The 21,543-nt window shown below is 35.1% G+C and overlaps 2 protein-coding genes across 2 annotated transcripts in view; one reads left to right on the top strand and one right to left on the bottom strand.

The window, feature by feature from the left end:
* LOC110450651 (THO complex subunit 6 homolog) overlaps positions 1 to 7,765 on the top strand; it is a 14,358-nt gene extending 6,593 nt beyond the window's left edge. The window contains exons 6-14 of the mRNA XM_021498277.1: positions 1,926 to 1,963; positions 2,471 to 2,519; positions 3,262 to 3,339; positions 4,099 to 4,201; positions 4,688 to 4,740; positions 5,653 to 5,721; positions 6,230 to 6,343; positions 7,051 to 7,179; positions 7,641 to 7,765. Coding sequence (XP_021353952.1) covers positions 1,926 to 1,963; positions 2,471 to 2,519; positions 3,262 to 3,339; positions 4,099 to 4,201; positions 4,688 to 4,740; positions 5,653 to 5,721; positions 6,230 to 6,343; positions 7,051 to 7,179; positions 7,641 to 7,724 — 717 coding nt within the window. The 3' untranslated portion in view covers positions 7,725 to 7,765. The remainder of the gene's footprint in view (positions 1 to 1,925; positions 1,964 to 2,470; positions 2,520 to 3,261; positions 3,340 to 4,098; positions 4,202 to 4,687; positions 4,741 to 5,652; positions 5,722 to 6,229; positions 6,344 to 7,050; positions 7,180 to 7,640) is intronic.
* A 3,676-nt stretch (positions 7,766 to 11,441) lies between these two features.
* On the bottom strand, positions 11,442 to 18,096 carry LOC110450650 (G protein-activated inward rectifier potassium channel 2-like). The gene is made up of 3 exons (XM_021498276.1): positions 17,753 to 18,096; positions 14,378 to 14,838; positions 11,442 to 14,065 (listed from the first exon to the last, which is right to left on the bottom strand). Exons 1-3 carry the CDS (start codon positions 17,934 to 17,936, stop codon positions 13,148 to 13,150), a joined length of 1,563 nt encoding a protein of 520 aa, XP_021353951.1. The 5' UTR covers positions 17,937 to 18,096; the 3' UTR covers positions 11,442 to 13,147.
* Between the last annotated feature and the right edge of the window lie 3,447 nt (positions 18,097 to 21,543).

Genomic DNA, 21,543 nt, shown 5'->3' with positions numbered 1-21,543 from the left:
CTCTTGGGGTGAGGTGATGGCAGATATAATGTACATGTATAGTATTAGAACATCACACCCCTCTTGGGGTGAGGTGATGGCAGATATAATGTACATGTATAATAATAGAACCTTACACCGCTCTTTGGGTGAGGTGATGGCAGATATAATGTACATGTATAGTATTAGAACCTTACAGCCCTCTTTGGGTGAGGTGAGTTTATTTTGAATCCAAGAGGCAAAATTTTTAAATTGTCCAAAGCCAAAGGCTTGCAGAGTGTTTGACAATTTACCATAGGAATCTTACTATGAGGCTAGGGTTGAGATTTGCCCATCTTGCCCCAAAGGGGATTTATTTACCACAAAGTTGGGAAATTATTATTTTTTTCCGAGTCCTAACAAATCATTGTTTCATTAAAAAAATATGCTTTGTATGCCAAGCATCTTATGATGCTATAATATAAAGTCATCTGATTGTAAAAAAGTGATATTACTCACTGATATGATTTACTTGTGATGTCATTCAAACATAAAGGGTGTCTCACACTTGGAACTGACAAGGAAATTCTGCGCTAGGACAAGTCATGGATATGTTTGTCCAGGTTAAGGGAAATAATATATGTTCTTTTTTCAATATCGGAGCATAAATAGACAAATTGTTTACTGAATAAACAAAGCATATTGCCATTATATCATCTCAAACAAAATGGTGCTTAGCTATTTAATATAATGTCATAATTTAGGTACTTGCAGCATTATGACATCACAATAAATTCTTGTTCTTTGTTTTCAACTTTCACAGAGACAGGGACCAAAGGATCTGGCTGGTTAATGCAGTCATTGATAGTAGACATTCATAATGTTATAACGATTTGAAATATTGCATTTACTTGACAAAAGATATGAAATTATCAGTATTAAGGGTTAAAATAATCACATTGTACAACTAACTGTGTATATATATGATTAAAAAGTCAGTAAGTTGATTGTAGAAGTTAAAAAACGCTCCAAAGACAGAGCTTCAACAAGTATTTTTATAGCAAGATTGGTGAACCAACACCAGTTTTAAAAGAACACAGCAGTCAGATAAAATATGGCTGACATACTATGACTTATAATTAGTTATGAAGAAAAATGAACTGATCCAACTAAATATGAATGCTGGTATAGACAAGGATCTGGATTAGACAGGGATCTGGATTAGACAGGGACATATTTAGACAGGTTACATGTATACAGTATTTCACTTGTACTATGTAATAAGCTAAAATTGTATAGAATTAAGGATTGGTTGTCATATTTTTGACATGAATTGGTGTGTAATATACATTGGCTTATATAATTACCTACATATTGAATGGTGCACGCTAGCGCGCCATGTTAAATATGTAGGTAAGCCAATGTATGTTACACACCAATGAATGTCAAAAATATGACAACCAATACTTATATTTACATTTTATGTTAATCAACTTACAGTTCACACAGAAATAAAGACATAATATTAGTCTGAACATGTTTCAACGTCAGGGTAAATCCATACAGAGAACAGCCACCAGTTGACAATGGAGCAGTGCAATCTCCAACGTTACAGTTATGATGTCACAAGCATAGCGATGTCACAATGGCCTAATGTATGTTATACGGAAATAACATACATTGGGCCCGGTAGAAACATCTAGGCTCTGTGCAGTGGAAATGTAAATATTGTACAATATACCTAAGTTTATGTGTGATATATGTGTAAGTTACTGTTGACAAAATTTTGTTTTTATTTATTAAGTCTTCAGGTTATTTCCCTTGTCATGTGTATTAGGTTGAGACATTCCTGGTTTGTTTGTATGCTAGTTATTTAAGAACAGAACACAATGTTTATGTGTGTATCACCAGAAACTAAAGGACACTGTTAACATGTTACTGATTTTTGAATGTCTTGTATTTTTCAGTCTCCAAAAGTGATCTGGTCATGGGCTATTCCTAAAAAGTAGGTATGACAAGTTTAGCAGAAAATGTATTGTTCCCTTGGAATCTTGATTTTGCTCTGTACATGTATTTTTGTAACAAATGAAATGAAAGCCATTGTACTTTATGTGGTTTTATCTAACATGCTTAATAACATTAAGACCCCTGTTCAACAAGCTAGTAATAACTCAAATTTTCAATATTAAGTATTTTCAAAGTCATTGAAATCAACAATGAAATTAGCATATGACAGAATTTGTCATCAGAAGATCGGTAATTCCAAAATTTTCAATTTAGTTACATAAAACATCTGAAAGAAATTGAGTCAACAGGCTCTTTCAGCTGGCTTGCACCAGATTCAAGAGACCTATCTTAAAATAAAACTAATAACTCTTGATAACATTTTACTAATTCTTAATAACATTTTAATTTATTTAACATTCAAAGGCAATGGTACCTATATTAGTTTACTCCTAACAGGCATTGTTATTACATGATAGATCCTAGTACATGTTTTGATCTGTTCCAGGGGACCCTTCTATCAAACAGAGGTCAACACCATTGTCATAGACAAACAGGTAGGATATCTTGTAGATTAAAGACATTAAAATGTTACTCTATTTTTTGAGGAAAAAAAATTGTGTAATAAATTGGAAGTGTCTTTGCTGAATTTCACTGTTATCTATAGTGAGAAAACCTATTGAACAAAGGTTGAATTGGGTTTTATCAATCTGATTCAAGTAAAACCCTTCAGTCTGTTCCACTACAACCTAAGACGTGACAACAGAGTTTTGAGGGAGTTAATAATGCTAATGTTCTATTGGAAACAGTTTGGTTTGCTGTGATGTCAGATTCCACATTGTAGTGAACTACTGTAGAGAGTAGAGAGAAGGACCTTACATGAATAAGGTTATTGTTCAGGGTTTTTTTTCCTTTTTAAAAGTCATATGACAATATGTTCACTCAAGGGTAGCTTTTATGTACAAGTATCAATGTTCACCAAAATGTTGAATACAGTAGTGCAACACTCCACCAGGTCTCATGAACCTTATATTAGAGGCTAATCAAATGTACTTAAATTCAATATCATTTAAGGCATTAAGTTTCCATAGCATCATGACACATTCATATACATACTATATGGAGGTGTTTTGTCAATGATATTTGGGACATGGATATATGTGTGTGCTTTTTTATACGACTCCCTAAACATTTGATGTTATTAAACTTCAGTAATGGGAATCAATAACATTTTAAAATCATTGTTGGGACTCGCCTAAATAAAATCCACAAAAACCGCTTTGTTTTCACTGTTTACAGGAAACACAATGCCGACTATATGCTGGTTGTGGGGACAACAATGTGTATGTTTGGGACCTGGAGACCGGGGAACAACTGGTAAGTGATGTCAAGGTCATAGGTCAGTTATCATCTAGGTCAAGGTTACCTGACTTGAAAACCTCCAGATTGAAAATACTGAAAACCAACAGGAGCTCATCATTAATTGATTTAATTGAACTTGCAGACCGATTCTAATATCTTTTGGAAGTCGAGAAGAATCTTTTCAGGAAAATTGAAGAACTTAAAAACCCTTATGTAATACAGTAGTGCATTTTGATGGTCTGGTTATAAAATGTGAAAAATCTACAAGATGCTGTACAGTACATCTTAATTCCTTACTACATTGTATGTTAGTTAGAAATCATCGCAGCCTTATAATACATGAAAACACATCAGATGCATGCGCATCTAATGGTGATATTATTTAACATTTCATCAATAATCATTTTTTAGTTATAGTCTAATAATTCCGAACAACTTTGTAGACAAATTGAATAAGAGAAGTTTGTTCATTGTGAAATTTTTCTCAAATCCTGTTTAGAATCACACACATGGTTACTATTCATATTATATTTTCATTTATTTTGACATCAAATTGATATCTAAATTTCACATGCGTTACTGGAGGTATGTTTTCATTAAATGGGCAAGCCAACTGCCAGTATCAGCAAGCTGTCTTAACGTTATAATTTTGATGTCACAATTGTAATGATATCAGGATCATCACTCCAGGTTTATGATCTCGTAACTCACAGCTCATTTTCGTATGTTTATGAAGTGGCAATGCAGAACAATTCTTAATATTTTACATTGCAGGTCACTTTGTCTGGACATGATAATTACATTCACAGTGTGTCCCTGAAAAATAAAGGTCAGATGTGTGCTACAGCATCAGAGGATGGCACAGTCAAACTTTGGGGTGAGTTCTGTATAACAACATCAGTCAATACTTCTTCCTAATACTTTCTCATACAAATCAAAGTAATTGTTCCAGTTCTGATTCTTTAATCCAAATAAGAACTTATAAACATTCTTATCATCTGTCAATTATGTCAGTGTTTGAAAAGTCAGGTGGCCAAGTGATTAAAGTGTGACCATCTACCATCACTAGCTCTCTACCACTGGGTCGTTGGTTTAAGGCTAATTACCTGGGGCAGTCTCCAGGCACTGGCCGCAGGTTGAAAAGTCAAATGTGTGTAGTGCAATTTGTTTTTTAGTTCCAATAAATGTACTGTACCTCAATCACCCCTGAAGACACATTTGAACTCTTCTTATTCAACAGTTGGAATAGTTCATTATGAAATTTCAGGGGTGAATGGGTTAAACTATAATGTATGTATTTGTATCAACATTGGCTTGGAATTGAATTATAATTGCTTATTGAAGCTTGGTTGTTTTCCTTCAGACATGAGGCACCCATCAGCAGCAGAACACACACTAGAACCATACAAAAACCAGGTAAGTGTTGTTCTACACTCAACTATTTCTAAATGATTGCAGTACCAGCTGCATGATCGTTATGTTCAATCTTTGTGAATTTATCTGTTATTTTATGTAAGATTTTGTAACCTGTGTGTTAAAAACTTGAATAACTTCTTCTGAAGAATTGGAAGGCTAAGAGACAGCCAGTAACCTACTGGGCTTGAATGTTGTCCGATATCTTCAAACAAATACTGTCAGATGATCACACGTGTGGCATTACCTAATATACTGTATACAGGGAAACTTTCACCGCAGTTTAACTTTCGCCCCTTTCGCCTTCCGATCTGAGGGCGAATTTAACATGACGGCGCAAGTTGAAAAAATATATGTATACGACGGCACATGTTTTGTCACTTTTGTCTACACTGAGCTTAACTTAGGAACCGTATGTGATGCAATTGGGGTCCAGTGTGTGTGATGCAACCTTATGTTTCATAATAAAGGATTTACAATTTGTTTTATTTTTTAATTATTTAATGTTTCAAAAACACATCATTTAGTTAAAATATTTACATGAATGATAAGTGTTCGTCAGAGAGGCGGCAACAGGGAATTTTCACTGATGTAGAGCGAATTTAACACTGGGAGAATAAGGACTCTGTCGGTGAAGGGCGAAAGTTGAACGGGGTGAAAGTTTTCCGGTATACAGTAACCTTAACCCACTTTAAGTTTCCTTAGAACCAATTTTCTACATGAAAAAATAAATAAAGAGTTAAGCAGTAGAGGCCTGGGGGCTCCTTATTTGAATGTTTTGTGTATAAAACATTGTGTCTTCTACATGACCCTACTTCAATGTTTACCTTTAAGACAATTTCTCCAAACTTTGTCACCACTGAAGGTTTATGTTGATTTCTCCGATGTTTATGTCTGTGTTTTCCCATGTTTTAGTTATGTGCCCGACCTGAGTTTGGAAGGTGGCTGGGATGTGTAGCTATGGAGACGGGTGATGACTGGTTGGTGAGTCGATGGCTAATTTAGAATTTCTGTGTGTGGACTCGCCGTCTTTTTCAAAGTTGATCATGTCAGAGAGAAAAATGGGTTGATTCTTGTATGTGTAAAACCACAGTATTTTATTTTTCTATCTCAAGAGAAGTTAATGAACAGGAAATGTTAAAACCATACACTATTTATTAGAATGTATAATGTCTTGCCAACTTCTTTATTTTGGTTTTTGGCCACCAGATATTTCCATTTTAGATAAAAAGAATAATATATGAATTTTAGCATTATCGCATTCTATTTTAGAAAAAAAACTATTTTATATATTTAGAACAAATTGTTAACATACAATTTTTCAGTTTAGTAAAAACTGTACGTGCAACCAGTTTTATGGTTGCAATAAAAAAAATGTATCACACTTGAATTATTCTAGATACAAAGTATGTAAATTTAAAAATACGAGAAAACATTCTGCCTTTGATGAGCTATCACCAAACCATTTAATGTGTTATCTGCTTGTTTACAGGTGTGTGGAGGCGGTCCAAAGATGTCGTTATGGCACCTACGATCATTAGAGGCCACCACTGTGTTTGATACTCCAGCTGTATGTCAGAAGACGGTCATGTTCTACGAGGATACGGTATGAGCTGTTTCAGATACTTTCACAAGAACCACCCTTAATGATATATTCTCAGTAATATTCTAGTGGAATGAGGTTATTACCTAGCAATAGAGCAGTTATAAACTAACGATGCTTAAATTATTTTTAGTGAGGTCAAAAAATGTTATAACTCCTGCACAATGTTTATCTGTATGTGAAGTTTACAAGTCAATTGTGCACTTAGATACTTAGGAAATACAGATTGGAGGTCTTTATTTAATCTGTCACTATTCTTTATTATGATGAACTGACAAACACTATTATCTTCTGATATATCTTCAAGGTTTTTCTGCTTTAAATAAGTTAGCTTTCACACAAGTAACTAGAGGAATTTTACTAACTTTGAATTCAGGGCTTGAATTGTTTGTAAAGTAAACTTTAATGTAATATCTTTACTCCAAATTTGATGTAGATGTTATCATATCTTTTACATTGATCTTTGAATTCTAGCTTTCTATTTAATATTTAAGTTTTCTCACTTAATTAGATATGAATATGCTGATGTAGATGTTATTATTTCTCTATATAACAGCAATCCTTTAATCCTTTGCAGTTGTTCTTGTTGTTTAATAAATGCTTACTTTGAATGATTGGAAAATGGTTTAATTTAATTAGAATATAAGATCTGTGAGATTTGTAGAAGGAAGAAGATATTCATTCTTTTTCACCTCCTGAACGTTTTCCAGATTATTTCCGCGGGAGGTGAGCCATACGTTAATCATTGGTACGTCAATGGTGACCAGAAGTCTCGGATACCTTGTACTCCTACCAATGTCTTCAGTGTTGTTGTCAACACTGCCCTCAATAGTCATAAGGTATGTATGGGGAAATCCACTGCCCTTGGTAATTCTCTAATTGTAAGATACTGGGTAGTTTCAATGCCCATGTATGAACAATCAAACCCCTCTTATAGTTGTGAGGAATGACAAATGATTAAATATGGTTTGGGTTTCCCCCCCNAATAAGTGCATGCCTGAACAAACTTAATTTCAAAGGAGTATGTGTAGGCACAGATAATACATCATTAAGAGAAATATAAGGCGTGTTCAATAATGTGCTCTATTGTTACTGAGGGATAAAACTATTCAAAAAACGTTTTAAAAATGGATGGAATATACACTGGCTATCATGGCAACAATAATTGCAATTGGATATTTTCGTTATACTTTAACAGTGTATTGAAGGCTATTAAAGATTGTTTTGAACACAAACAGGAAATGCAAACTGGTCAATAACAGTGTATGATGTATTTAAAAACTACACTGTTACTTTGTAGGTGCTTTGTACTGCTGGGAACAGACCTAAGATTGATGTCTGCACAAACTTCGGATACAAGGCATTCTCATTAACATTCAGCTGATCTTTCACAGAAATCATTAAAACATGAAACATTCAGTCCTACATGTATATTTGTTTATGTTATTGTTGGTAGGTATCAGTGCATGTTGTCACTTCAGCTTAACAAACCAATCTAAATAAGACTAGTAATTCCGATGGAGTGTGTCGTAGGGGAGCGGAATTACAAGTCCGGTTTTAATCGGATTGTTAAGCTTAATGATATATAATGTTAGATAGAGGTGGAAGCTTCACCTCACTGCCTAACCAAGTTACATGACATTGTACATTTCTACCTGTTGTACTATACTTGCTATCTTTTTTAATGTGACATTTTAACGTAAAAGATCATCAGAGTGACGAAAGATAATAAGTTCAAATGTCTATTTATTACTATTGTCACTGTTGTGAAATCACTGTTAAACCACTTTCAAAAGAAATTTTCCTTAAAATTCACATGTTGCAATGCATTTTACGAAATTATGGATGTTTCAAAATTTGATTATTTGACAATAGAATTAAAGAAAACAAAAACAACAGATCTTCACATTACAAAGCCTACACTTCGTCAATCATATCAAAGTGTCAAAATAAAGCCTATGAATAGCTTGACAGGAGAAGGTACTCTAAGCCATGAAAACTCCATACATGCCATATCAAACGATTTATTTTGGCGTGAGACTCACGAAAAATAGCCTTCCAAAATGTCTCACGGCGTGGGACCCATTTTTCACGCTTTTTATTTCAAATATTAAATCCTTCTCAACATTTTCTATACAGAAGGGAGATATTTTATGTCCGATATACTCCGAGTGGAACTCTTCTTTGCAATTATAACTGCTACAATGTACAGGGTACCCTTAACTTTAAAAGGTATGACATTCTGAAAGTGATGATATGTTGTCTGTCGAGTAGCTCAGCTTGATATACACTCAAAATTGCAATCCGATAATCAATTCTTACTCTGTAAGCCCTGTGGCTGAGGACCCAACTGTATGGCAGTCTGATGCATGTAGTCCCACGGTAGTCTGAAATCTTCATTTTTAGCTCTCCTGGTCCAAAGGACCAGGGTGAGCTTATGCCATACCGCAGCGTCAGTCGTCCGTCCATCAACTTTTCTTTAAAACGCTACTAGTCCTGAACGGCCAAGTCGATTTTGACTAAATTTGGTCTGGAGCATCCCTAGGCCAAGGGGACTCAATTTTGTATAAATGGTGTCGGTCGTCTTTTTTCTCACCTTCCCCCCCCCAGGGGCATAGGGGTGGGCTCTGTTTGAAATTTGTTATATCTCTAGTACTGGATGGATTTCTCTGAAATTTCATATGTACTTACAGCACCTACCATGGAGTGCTATATCGTTATTTCATACCAATTATTTTAAACACCTACGATGGAGTGCTATATCTTTATTTCATACCAATTATTTTAAACATGTTCAGGTGAGCGATACAGGCCCTCTGGGCCTCTTGTTGCTATGGGGTCTTGAGATAATTTGGCCTTTAGGAATACTGCCTAGGCACCAATACAATTGCAGGTCATTGTTTGCAGTGTTTAAGTAGTCAAACAGTTATATAAGGATCGCACGGTATTTTAAGCCCACCATCATCTGATGGTGGGCTATTCAAATCACCCTGCGTCCGTGGTCCGTGGTCCGTCCGTGGTCCGTCGTCCGTCCGTAAACAATTCTTGTTATCGCTATTTCTCTAGAAGTACAAGATTGATCTTTCTCAAATCATATATGCAGGTTCGCCTTGGTCCTAAGCTGTGCAGGGCAACTTTTGAGTCTGATCGGATAAACAACATGGCCGACAGGCAGCCATCTTTGATTTTGATATTGAAAGTTTGTTATTGCTATTTCTCAGGAAGTGTCAGAGGGATCTTTCTCAAATTTTATATGTAGGTTCCCCTTGGTCCTTAGCTGTGCAGGGCATTTTTTTGAGACTGATCGGATAAACAACATGGCCGACAGGCAGCCATCTTTGATTTTGATATTGAAAGTTTGTTATTGCTATTTCTCCGGAAGTATCAGATGGATCTTTCTCAAATTTTATATGTAGGTTCCCATTGGTCCTTAGTTGTGCAGGGCAACTTTTGAGACTGATCGGATAAACAACATGGCCGCCAGGCAGCCATCTTGGATTTTGACATTGAAAGTTTGTTATCGCTATTTATCGGGAAGTGTCAGATGGATATTTCTAAAATTTTATATGTAGGTTCCCCTTGGTCCTTAGTTGTGCAGCGCAACTTTTGAGATTGATCGGATAAACAACATGGCCGCCAGGCAGCCATCTTGGATTTTGATATTGAAAGTTTGTTATCGCTATTTCTCGGGAAGTGTCAGATGGATATTTCTCAAATTTTATATGTAGGTTCCCCTTGGTCCTAGCTGTGCAGGGCAATTTTAGAGACTGATCGGATAAACAACATGGCCGACAGGCAGCCATCTTGGATGTTGATATTGAAAGTTTGTTATCGCTGTTTCTCAAGAAGTACTAGAGGGATCTTTCTCAAATTTTAAATGTAGGTTCCCCTTGATCCCTCGTTTTGTATGTTATATTTTGAGACTGATCATAAAAACAAAATGGATTAAAAAAAGAACTAAACAGATCTTTCTCATATTGCAGTGATCGATTCTATTTCTTTCACATTAAGTACTGTACTAGTAAATATGTGAAATGACAAACTCACTTTGAAGGTTGGCTTTCATACACATCCGTATTAAGTTTAGATCAAAAGTTACCTCAAGGTGCATTTACTGTTAACATGACTCGATCAAACAGATTAGAGGAAAGAAGAGAAAAAATCGAACTGACAAAGAACTAATGAAGATGGTACAAAGGTGGGCGCCAAGATCCCTCTGGGATCTCTTGTCCATGTTTATACCAGCATGAACATTGATTTTTTTAAGACATATCCACTGCAAGTTCCTCTATACGCAGAACCATAAGAAATTGGGTTCATATGGCTATGAAAGCAATTAGATCAGCGTCATTTTGAAGTTTCTCTTCGCGCCTCGATTAACACGAGACCACCATCAGAAGCTACGTTTTTGTGACGTTAGGCTGTTCCGGGAATCTAGTTTACAATGACGACACAGACACTTCAATATCGAAAATATAAGGGAATGTCTTTGCTAAGGTCAACAGAAACTAAACATTTAGAATGGCAATATGAGGATTGAACGGTATTATTTCAATGTTAATGCCAGTATGAACGTAAACCGGTTACATCCATATTTACCATGAAAGCCTTTGCTTTATGGAATATGTAGGTATAATTTACGTTCATACTAACATGAAAATACAAAAAAAATGCTATTCAATCCTTATATGTTTACATTCTAAGTTTTCTAGTTGTTATTGATCAAAGTATATACAAGTATTCCCTTTGCCTTTGTCGTCAGTGCAAATGATATTCCTGGACCAGCCTAACGTCACCAACATGTTTGCTTCTAATTGTTCTCTCACGATATTCAGACGGGAGGAGAAACTTCAAAATGATATTAATCAAAATGCGTTCATAGCCGTACGCGTATGACCGCAACTTTATTCTGGTAAAGTTTAAAGATAACTTTCAGTGAAAATGTATATAACTTATGACAGTGTCTAAAACCAACTCGTCCACACAAAACATGTCGATGACGAAATATAAATTATACGATGCACCAAGAGTTCTAAACTCGATTCTGTAGAGAAATGATGTGGGAAATCTTTTCTCAGAGTTAATAAAACCAATGCATTTGTTCATTCAATCGTTCATTTATTCAGACAAGGCATTGATCACAATCATACAGTTGCACAATTATAATGTATAGGTGTATCCGTGTCATTGTTATGGAGACAACAATACAACATAAAACCGGCATTCTGATGAATTTATCGTTTATAATTTGTTTTTAATGCTTGAATACAAACGTCGTTTATTTATCATAATGCAAGGTGGATGAAGTTAAACTAAAATTTCAGGCAATGCATCACCTGGTTTACAATTGGCTCTTAGCATACATAGACAACGCCAAGTACTTATCACACTCCACATTTCTGTCAACTTGTGGTTTTTGGCGACAACTCCGTGGACAATTATCTTACTTTCTTATTAACCAGGACCCGTATTCCTGAATATGTTCTCATACTCAAATAGGGATTTTGTGCTCAAGCCAAATTTCTTTTTCTGTTTATAAATTACTAATAAAATCTTATTTTGTCAATGATTTATAGCGGAATTTGAAGAGAATTTAAAGCCGAATACTTTTTTTTATCTTTTGATATGATTTGAGCGAGTTACAAGAAAATTGGTTTGAGCACAGAATACATTCTTGAACATGAGAATGATTTCATGAATACGGGCCCTGATTTTACATTTGAACCCCGGTAGTGCTAAAGTGTCGTCCCTCTCTGATTGAGATCTACATGTAAATTGCATTCACTGTTTTCTCTTAACAACCACGAAAAGGAACTTGGAAACGACGGAAGTTATGTACATCTAGTTTTAATAAAGTATTGACAAAAAATGCAAATATACAAGGCATATAAAATCATACAGCAGAAACTAGTTTGTAGATTGTAATGTTTAAGTTATAGGCGTCGGAACAAAATGGGTACTGCAAAGGTTGTACGGAATTGGGGAGGGAAACAGGAGAGAGTGCAATACGAACTATATACACGGGGCTGTTATGTACAATGGATACGTAGTAGATTAGATAGTTGCACACATTTGGGATGAGATGGAGAATCGAGGTAAGAATAGGGAGTGAAATATCATTCTATTACTGGAAAGTGACGTCTTTCGATTGTTTTTCATTGTTACGTCACTGAAAATTCACAAGGTCATTTATTTCTCTGGGCTAGAACAAGGACATTCCAGATCAGGAAAATCATGCTCAGGGGTAATATAAACAATACATTGAGGGGAATCGAAACTGAAAGGCCACGATATAACAAAACACAAGTAAAAGGAGGCGGGACTAATCACGTATGTACAATGTACAACAAGTACAGGGACGAAACAAAGGCAGCAAAGCATGCTGGTCAGACGGACTTTTTATGCTAATCAAACCATTTTAAAACGTAAGTTATAACCACATGGTAACTCATGCTCAGCGGTTGTGGAACATTGGATCATTTATCAAATGAATTCAAGTATAGAGTCCGTTTCCGGCATTTTTTTCGAGAAACTGACATACAATTAGTAAGAGTAATAGTGAAAGTATCGTTTGGCGCGTTTAACCCCGAGATAGAGGTTCTAGGCGCAAATTTCTATATGTAACACATTAAAACATACTTCGGTCAAACTTATTCACATTGCCAACCATTAAAGCATGAATGTCAATGAAGAAGATAGCTTATCATTATCTTGAAAATTAAAGAAGCTGCACTTATATACGAACTTCTGCAATCAAAACAACTTCAATAGTTTCATTTTTTTTTTAGTTTCATAAATTTTAAAGTATCAAGATGACAGATATTCATCATCTGATTTGTCATCGTCCTCGTCAGCATCAGCATACTTGTATCGTGCTAAATCATCGCTCTCCTCCTCTTCCAGAATAGCGCCTAAGTTACCGTCTCCAAGGTCGGCGTGGATTTCTGTAGATACATCCTCCTTATGTTTTGTGTCTGAAGAGGCTGTACCGTCTGTTGATTCAATCTCGTCTTCGTTTCCGGATGTTGAACTATGTGTGGTGTGGAAGTAGTTTTCCATTTCATCCTCTGACGTCATTTCTTGCATAACTGAAGTTTCTTCCGGCCCTGTTGTTTCGTCTGTGACGTCATGGAATGTGCCGGATTCTGACGGCGGGGAGTCGTACGGTATGGTGTGCAAGGAAACTGTGAGTGGAGGACTTGGTGTCTTACGGCTGGTACTAGCAGTTTCGTCATACGTCTTGTCCTTGGCGGGGCCGTGTTTCATATCGTACAATTCTTTTGCGCTGTTACGGATGTTAGTCGTATAAACTACGTCATGGAAGCCTTCAAAGTCGACTTCCCATCTTCCGTTTCCGCTGTCGAACTCTTCTAGCCTGTCAAAGCGGTGTCCCCAGAGTAATTCCGACGGCAGATATGAGGTGCGGGCCTGGCAGTACTCTCCAGTAGATTCTATGGTACCTTCAACATATATGATAAGTTCATACTTGTCGGTCATGAGGTCAGCAGGTTTGATGGTCCAAAAAGGGCTGTCGGACGTGATTTTATGAGACAGGATCAGTGGCCACATCAGCACAACCTTTTCCCCCATCCCTTGCGCATGGAACTCCATGTCGTGTAGATACAGCGGGTACTGCACGCCCTCTGCGGTCACGTGTTTCTTTGCGAGAACTCCATGAACCCGGGCGTCCAGCAGGTGGCTCTGACGCATATCTCCTAGGCGGATCTGTGGAGTACAGATTCAGTTTAATCACAAAACGCGTTTACGATATGCAATATTTATGTCAAACATGAATTGTGAATAAATAGTGTCGATATCTAACATGTTTTTGGTATGCATGGTTGAAGAACAAGTACTGGAGTGCATAAGTTAGATTATAGAGATATTTTTGTAGATACTTCACATGTTGTGATTTTATCTTAACGAAACAAAGTACACCTATTATACTGTCTAGTTTTTGTTGAACTTGAAACCCATTCAGAAACATGAAATTATAGTTAACACTCTACATGATTGATAATTTGTAATGATGTTTACCTGCAGACAAAGGTTGCCATTTTCCTGGTTGACAACGGCGTTCTTACTGAAGACAATGGTTTTCTGTCGGCGCTTTGGCTGGGCGAACTTGACAAAGACGAAGCCCAATAACAGGTTCTCCATCAATATCCCGCAGGTGATCTGGATGAACAACAGCACGAGCGTACTGGTACAGTCCGCGTTAAGGTAGGCGTATCCATACCCAATGGTCGTCTGCGTCTCTATGGAGAAGATGAGCGTACCGGCGAATGTGTAGACCCCGGTAAGGCACGGCTTCCAGTCGGGGTCGTTGAGGTGGTCGAAGTCGCCATTGCTGGCCATGATCCAGTACCAACACACTCCGAAGAAGAAGAAGGTGATCAGGTACATGTTGAATACGATGGCGAGGAGATATCGCCATTGTAGGTCGACGAGAGTGATGTAGAGGTCCCGTAGGAAAAACCCTCGGAACTGCTTTAGTCCTAGAATATACAAGGGTTAAAATCAAATAATGTCATTTTTAAAGTTACAATTTAAAAAGGACTAGGGGCGTTAAGGGTCAGTTCCGGCCTCATCGGGAATTTAAAATTAGTTGTTATATTCGTAATCTTGAATAAACGAAGTACGCAAATATGGAATTTCAAATTCATTCGACAACTGGTTTAGGAGATATGGCATTGCGAAGAGAGGCATAAACGCGCATTTTCATGATAAAATGTGTGAATATCGTCTGTTGTGCGCTATTTGGTTGAGAATTGGCCATTTTGAAGGAAATTAACTAAACGCTCTTCAATTTTTGAAAGCCTCCGCATGCCACAAACAAATAAATAAACATTGTTATACCAGTGTTCATTCGTAGAAAGGATTTTTTGTTTGTCACATGCCGAGGCTTTCATTTCTGCATGTTAACTGTCCAAAAACACCATTTTTTTTCTATTTCTGCATAGCAACGCAGTTCGTTGCTATAGTGGGGCATCTACGCATCCGCAATGGACAAAATATACACATAGAAAAATAGCCCCAGTTAACCAATATGATGTTTTTAACAGAATATGGCAAATAAATTCAAGTTGAAATTTTCAAACATGACCCATTACGCCTCAAGTCCCTTAAGACCATACGAATTAAAACATATTGTGGTTCAACCCCATCCAAAAATCGTTAGCCTACCAACCTTCATTAAAAACTACAGTGTATTTTCTATTATCTGGTGATCTCCGTAACAAGAAACCAAGTCTGCCAAAAAAACATGCAACCTGTATGTGAGGGAGAATCCACTATTATATAGAATTTATATTCTCTGTACACGAGAAGGAACTGACTGTTAAGTTTAACTAGGTACAATGATAACCAGTGTAAATCGCCGGAGTATTATTTCTCACGGAAGGAGTTTGTGGACAATAATCATGTAACTCGCCCTTTAAACCAAGACACTGCACGGACTTCAGGTTAAGTGTGAGAATGATAAAGAACTTCATACCATAATGTATAGAATATAAAGAGTTTAGGCGTCAGGTGACGACATCTGAAGATCTATATTTAACCTGTATGCAATGTCCAGGTCAATAAGCTCGTGTTTTTCCCTTAAGTTAAGTTCGTCTGTAATTATGTAATAGAATAAAGAATTGTTTTAGATCTATCAGAACAGTTCTCCTGAATATGATCACTCAAGTGGTTTCTATTATTTTTTTACAAAAGTTGCCAAAATATTAGCGATTTATTCTGACATGTTAATTATGCTATCCCGACTACTTGCTTTTGGAAACTTATACAAACCTCTCTTTTAGTGGTAAAAGTTAAAATTTTATCTGGTGTCAATTGTAGATTTAACAAAAGATGTAACTACATTGTAATTTTATATCATATGGTCGCAGACGAATGTTTTTGACCTTATATGTGTACAAAATAAGACGAAAATTGAAATGTCACTTTTCTTGCAAACAAAACAATTACATATATGTAATGTTTTAAACCTTTATAAACGAAACTGATTGACAATGCCACTAATCAATATTTTTGACATACTGACGCATAGTAATTATTATTTGTAATTAACCTCACTTGGAGTAAAAAGGGCGCTGGAAGTAATAAAATACTAACGATAGAGCAAACTACAGAATAAAGCAATATGAAATTGTTCTTTTCGAACCAAAATGCTTTCTGTTGTCGTTATGGTCAAATGAACACAGGATACCTTTATAACTGTGCTGTCGTCAGTATGGTCAAATAAATACCGGATATCTATGTTAACCGTTCTTTTGTCACCATTGTCAAATGACCACTGGATACCTATATATCTGCACTGTCATCTATATGGTCAAATAAATACCGGATACATAACGGCACTGTTGCCACTATGCTCAGATAAATCCTGATACCTGTAATGATACTGCCTTAAGCTTATTTGGTCTGATATGGCAATTGTTTTTATTCACAACCACAAAGATTAAAAAGAAGTATTGCATTGTTCCATATTACCCTGAAAGTTATTTTGGAAATACTAAACCAATGTTAAACTATATTCGGCAATTTCTGCCTTTTAAATTGAAAATCTCCATTTCCTGGTGTCCTTTTTACACAGGTAAAATGATGAGCATATTAAGATTCAAGTTTATGAAATAATGCTTTTTTGTTCAACAATATACCACAATTAATACGTTAAGGACAAAGCAAAGTAGTGGATTAACATTATGTTTAAATTGGCGTTTTAATCGTAATACAGAGAACAGTGAAGAAATAATCAAAATGGATTTCTGTTGTTTTTCGGTAATTATTCGCTGTTTTAAAGTGTTGTGGTGGTATTTCCGGCACCGCAGAAACTATCTACTTTCAATCAATACCAACAATAGATCCAATTTCAGAGAAAATGAGTAAATTAAAGCCATAACAAAAACCGTTTTCAGTCAACTCATGTCCAAGGTACGTAGCTGTCGTAAAGCTAACCTTCAGCCGAGCTTTTGTACCATTAACTTAAATACAGGTGCTGTATTGGTTTACGAATTAACAGTGCAAATCGGGATGCTGATAAATTCTATGAAACATTTTGCGGAATTTTATCCATTCGCCATCCACACAATGAAATCGGAGGGGCAATGGTACAGATACAAATGTCTATTACATAGATGATGATATTGCCTCATTTAGTGTTTATTGTTCACTTATTATTTAGACATTTTAAACTAGGAAAAAAGGAAAACTTGAAAAATAATTTGAATTGCCGATAATGTGCTGAAACCCACGTTTACGTGTACTTCTTACAAATATGGTTGAATGAAAACGCATCTTTTATTTCGTAAGTATGGTAATTCTTTTCTCGCGTGTAAGTTTCAATTTCTTTTAATATGTTATCTTTTGGTATTAAACCATTTTCAACATTTGACAATATTTATAACTTACCTGTGTACTTGACGCGGTAATGTCCCGATTTCTTTACCAGCGCGCTCCTCTTATCTTCCGGGTCGTATTGTCCGATTTTAAGTTTTCGTTTGACGTACTGCAATATAGGGTAGCGACTTTCCACAGTAGGTTTGGCGTCCTTATACATATAGAACGTTCCGAACTCCTGGCCTGCCGTCGTCATCGTTAGATAAAATTGTCTTTAGTAAATGATAAAATTTCACGTATGTCTAATATATAGCTAAGTATCTATGTTAGGTACAACACCATCTCTGGTCTCACAAGAGGTGTGGTCTGGTCAAAGTAAAATCAATCAATAAATACATTTCTTTGCAGTCCCGGGTCCATTCAAGTATCATTTGGTAATTGATCAAGCGTGAAATTTAATGTAGCCCCTTGGTTATTTTTTAATGATTGGAATACCCCGGGGGTAATTTATGTTACCGGTACTGTATGACACTACCCATACAGTACGATAATATATGTAGTCATGATACTAATTTAGTATATACTGTCAAAGAAATAATATAAGATTAATTGTTATATACAATAATGTTATTAATATTGGTTTACTATGTTAGACAATTCCCCTCGTGTTCCCCAGAACTTAGTTACTGTGTAACGAGTTTGACTGTAAACGATGATAAATGTATGTACATGCTGACATGACAAAGTGAATCAATGAGCTGTTAAATGAAGGATTGTATCAGTAACGCACTCGATTTATTTATCACTGCCACTCACAGCTAACATTTACTTTGTTCTATCTGTCCAAATTTTAACTGTCAACAAAAAACTACAAAGAAAAACTTTGTCCTTATCTGTTAGATCGAACATCTCTGGCGCAACAGGATATCAGAGCAATATCTTCGTCTCGTTACATTTATCAATATATCGGGAATTTGTCAGGATCCATGTCATATAGTAATCTGTATCATTACATATGTCATACTTTGATACGCTTGTAATGGGTCCCTTCCATGACCTGGAAAATAGGACGGCAGGGTATACTGTTGTAATTATTATTACTAGTACATGTCTTGGCAGTCCATTGTACATTTATCAATTGTCTTTTCTATTCTAGTCATTTTAAAGTTATTTTGTTCTAGTCATAAATTATTCAAGTTATTATTTTTAAAATAAATCCTTTATTTTAATCAAAGTATAATGCAAGCAATGTATATGCATTTTAATAGAGTAAAATCCCAATAATTTGCAATGATTCATACGTCGTATTTCTGTCATACCTTGGTACGTAAATGTATTAGCATATCTGTATTAAAAACAGTAGTATGAAGGAAAAGCAAATTAAAACAAAGTATTATAAAAGGTAGGTTAAATATACCTGCAGCAGAATACACAAAGACAAGCTGACGGCAGGCATGTTTAAGTTTTTAATAGGTTAAAACTGATTAAGTATTCGCAAGATGTTATTTTTATGAAAATATATTTGCCATATTTTCTTGATCACTCAACATAGAATTGCAGACACCGCCATTATGAGAAAACTTCAATATCAATATAATAATAATAATCAGTATTTTCAATAGACATAATTGGTTTTGTGCTAGATACATTCGATATATTTGTAATATGTTAGAAGTACAAAAGATGTTCTGACAAGTTACAACAAGGCACACTGTGTACAAAGTAAATACAATCTGTACATAGTATTTCCACAGAGTAACAACAGCATTAAAAGAAGTGTTGTATCATTGCGAGGGAAGGATACACTGACATATGTTAATGTAGTTTTAATTTTATGATATTTAATGTGATTCTAATTTTATAATGCTCCATTTCTTTGATTTATAGTTGTATGATATATATATCACTTTGATTTATAGTTGTATGATATATATATAGCACTTTGTTTTTCAGTTGTATGATATATATATAGCACTTTGTTTTTTAGTTGTATGATATATATAGCACTTGGATTTTTAGTTGTATGATATATATATATAGCACTTGGATTTATATAGTTGTATGATATATATAGCACTTTGAGTTTTAGTTGTATGATATATATAGCACTTTGATTTATAGTTATATGATATATATAGCACTTTGATTTATATCTGTATGATATATATAGCACTTTGATTTTTGAAAACAACAGACAATAAATCCGATTCAAGCTAGTATATCAGTGAATTACAAGGTAAACAACTCTATGTATCATTGGATAATTTATTAGCCTATATTTCATCCATTCCAATATCATGTTTAAATCATCTTAATTTTGACAGCTTTAATTATCATCGGCTGCTTACAAACTTATATTCGTTGATGGAGCATGTATTGGCAACGCATCAGCAACGAATTTCAGAATCAGTTTTATTGAATCAGTTAAAAGTAAATCTGGGAGATCGTTTATGAATTAATTTTAAAACTGTACCTAAACGCAAGGTTTCCTCATTTTAAGACATTAATTTAACCAGGCTATTACTTAAAATATGCACAATGTCACATGAAATATGGCAATTATGTATCTTTTATTTTGTAAATACTCACATGTATATGATAACATCAACATTGCTTGTACTTGACATACATGGAAGTATTTAATATTAATGATTAAATCGTGAAAGTGAATTGAGTATTGTACGTAATGTAGTTACATCATGTGACGTTTAATGAGTGCAGCAGACATCAATATAGATCTCTGATATATACAGGGATCTTATCGGTTGATCGGGAAATTACTGATATGATGTACACACGTATTCTATTTAATGACACAGTTGTCAACATAGCAACATATTGGTTGCCATACATATATACTAGTGTACATATTTCAGTTACTGTACATGTAGTTAGCCTGCAAATCGCCAAACGTAATATCGGACTATATACCTCCTTACGATACCACATCGTCAATGCTGGGGTGGTCAGACCAGGCAGACATTGTATGACTTAACATCAACTCTGTACAAACTATAGGATATAAGGACGGGGAACAGAGATAGGGGTTGGCATGAATATATAGTTATGAAATATATTTGTTAACGATTGCTGTTTAATGTGGTTTATTGTCTGCATATCTCTTTGTTTGAAATTCAAAGTTTGAAATATATGCTGAAACATTCGTCAATAACTTTTTAGCAATTTATGCATATCTATTTATATGAAAAAAGGATAAAATCACGAAAATATCATATCTCAAAGATTTAATCTTAATATCATATTTTCGTTATTTGATGTATCTTACATGGCCATTAATTTAAATTGGTATGTGTAAATATGTATAATATCTACATATATTGCATGTATATATAGTACAATTATTCACAACTTTGCATAAAATCGATTCTAAACCAAAATAAGTTCCATTTTGTTCTATTGATACTAGGCGTTATTGAACACAGATTTAATATCCAGTGTGGCACTTTTGTGTTCCTAACAATAAAAAAGGTTCGAGAAATCATGCTAAAAATAACATTTGCTTTTAAATTACCTAAAATGAGTACTGGAAATTAACTTTGTCATTATGACCTCCGCTTATCTCATACATGTACGTTATTTCAACGGTATGTCTCATATAATGTTTTACTGGATAGACCTATTTACAAACGAATCAATTTTGTTTTAAACTACTATAAAATGCATTTACACAATGATTTAAGCTCAGCAAATCTAGTACCACACTTAAGATTTCAATTAATAAAAAATAAATTGTTGCCATTGCTGTCTTGTAATTGTTTAAATAGATGTTAGTAGAAGGCGATGAAATGTCTCATAAACATGTGTCTCATTTCCCCTCGCTTTGCGTTTGGCAATACTGTATA

The sequence above is a fragment of the Mizuhopecten yessoensis genome, unplaced genomic scaffold (genome assembly GCF_002113885.1).
Source record: "Mizuhopecten yessoensis strain PY_sf001 unplaced genomic scaffold, ASM211388v2 scaffold5409, whole genome shotgun sequence".
Classification (NCBI taxonomy): Eukaryota; Metazoa; Mollusca; class Bivalvia; order Pectinida; family Pectinidae; genus Mizuhopecten; species Mizuhopecten yessoensis.
This window is presented reverse-complemented; position numbering and strand designations above follow the sequence as displayed.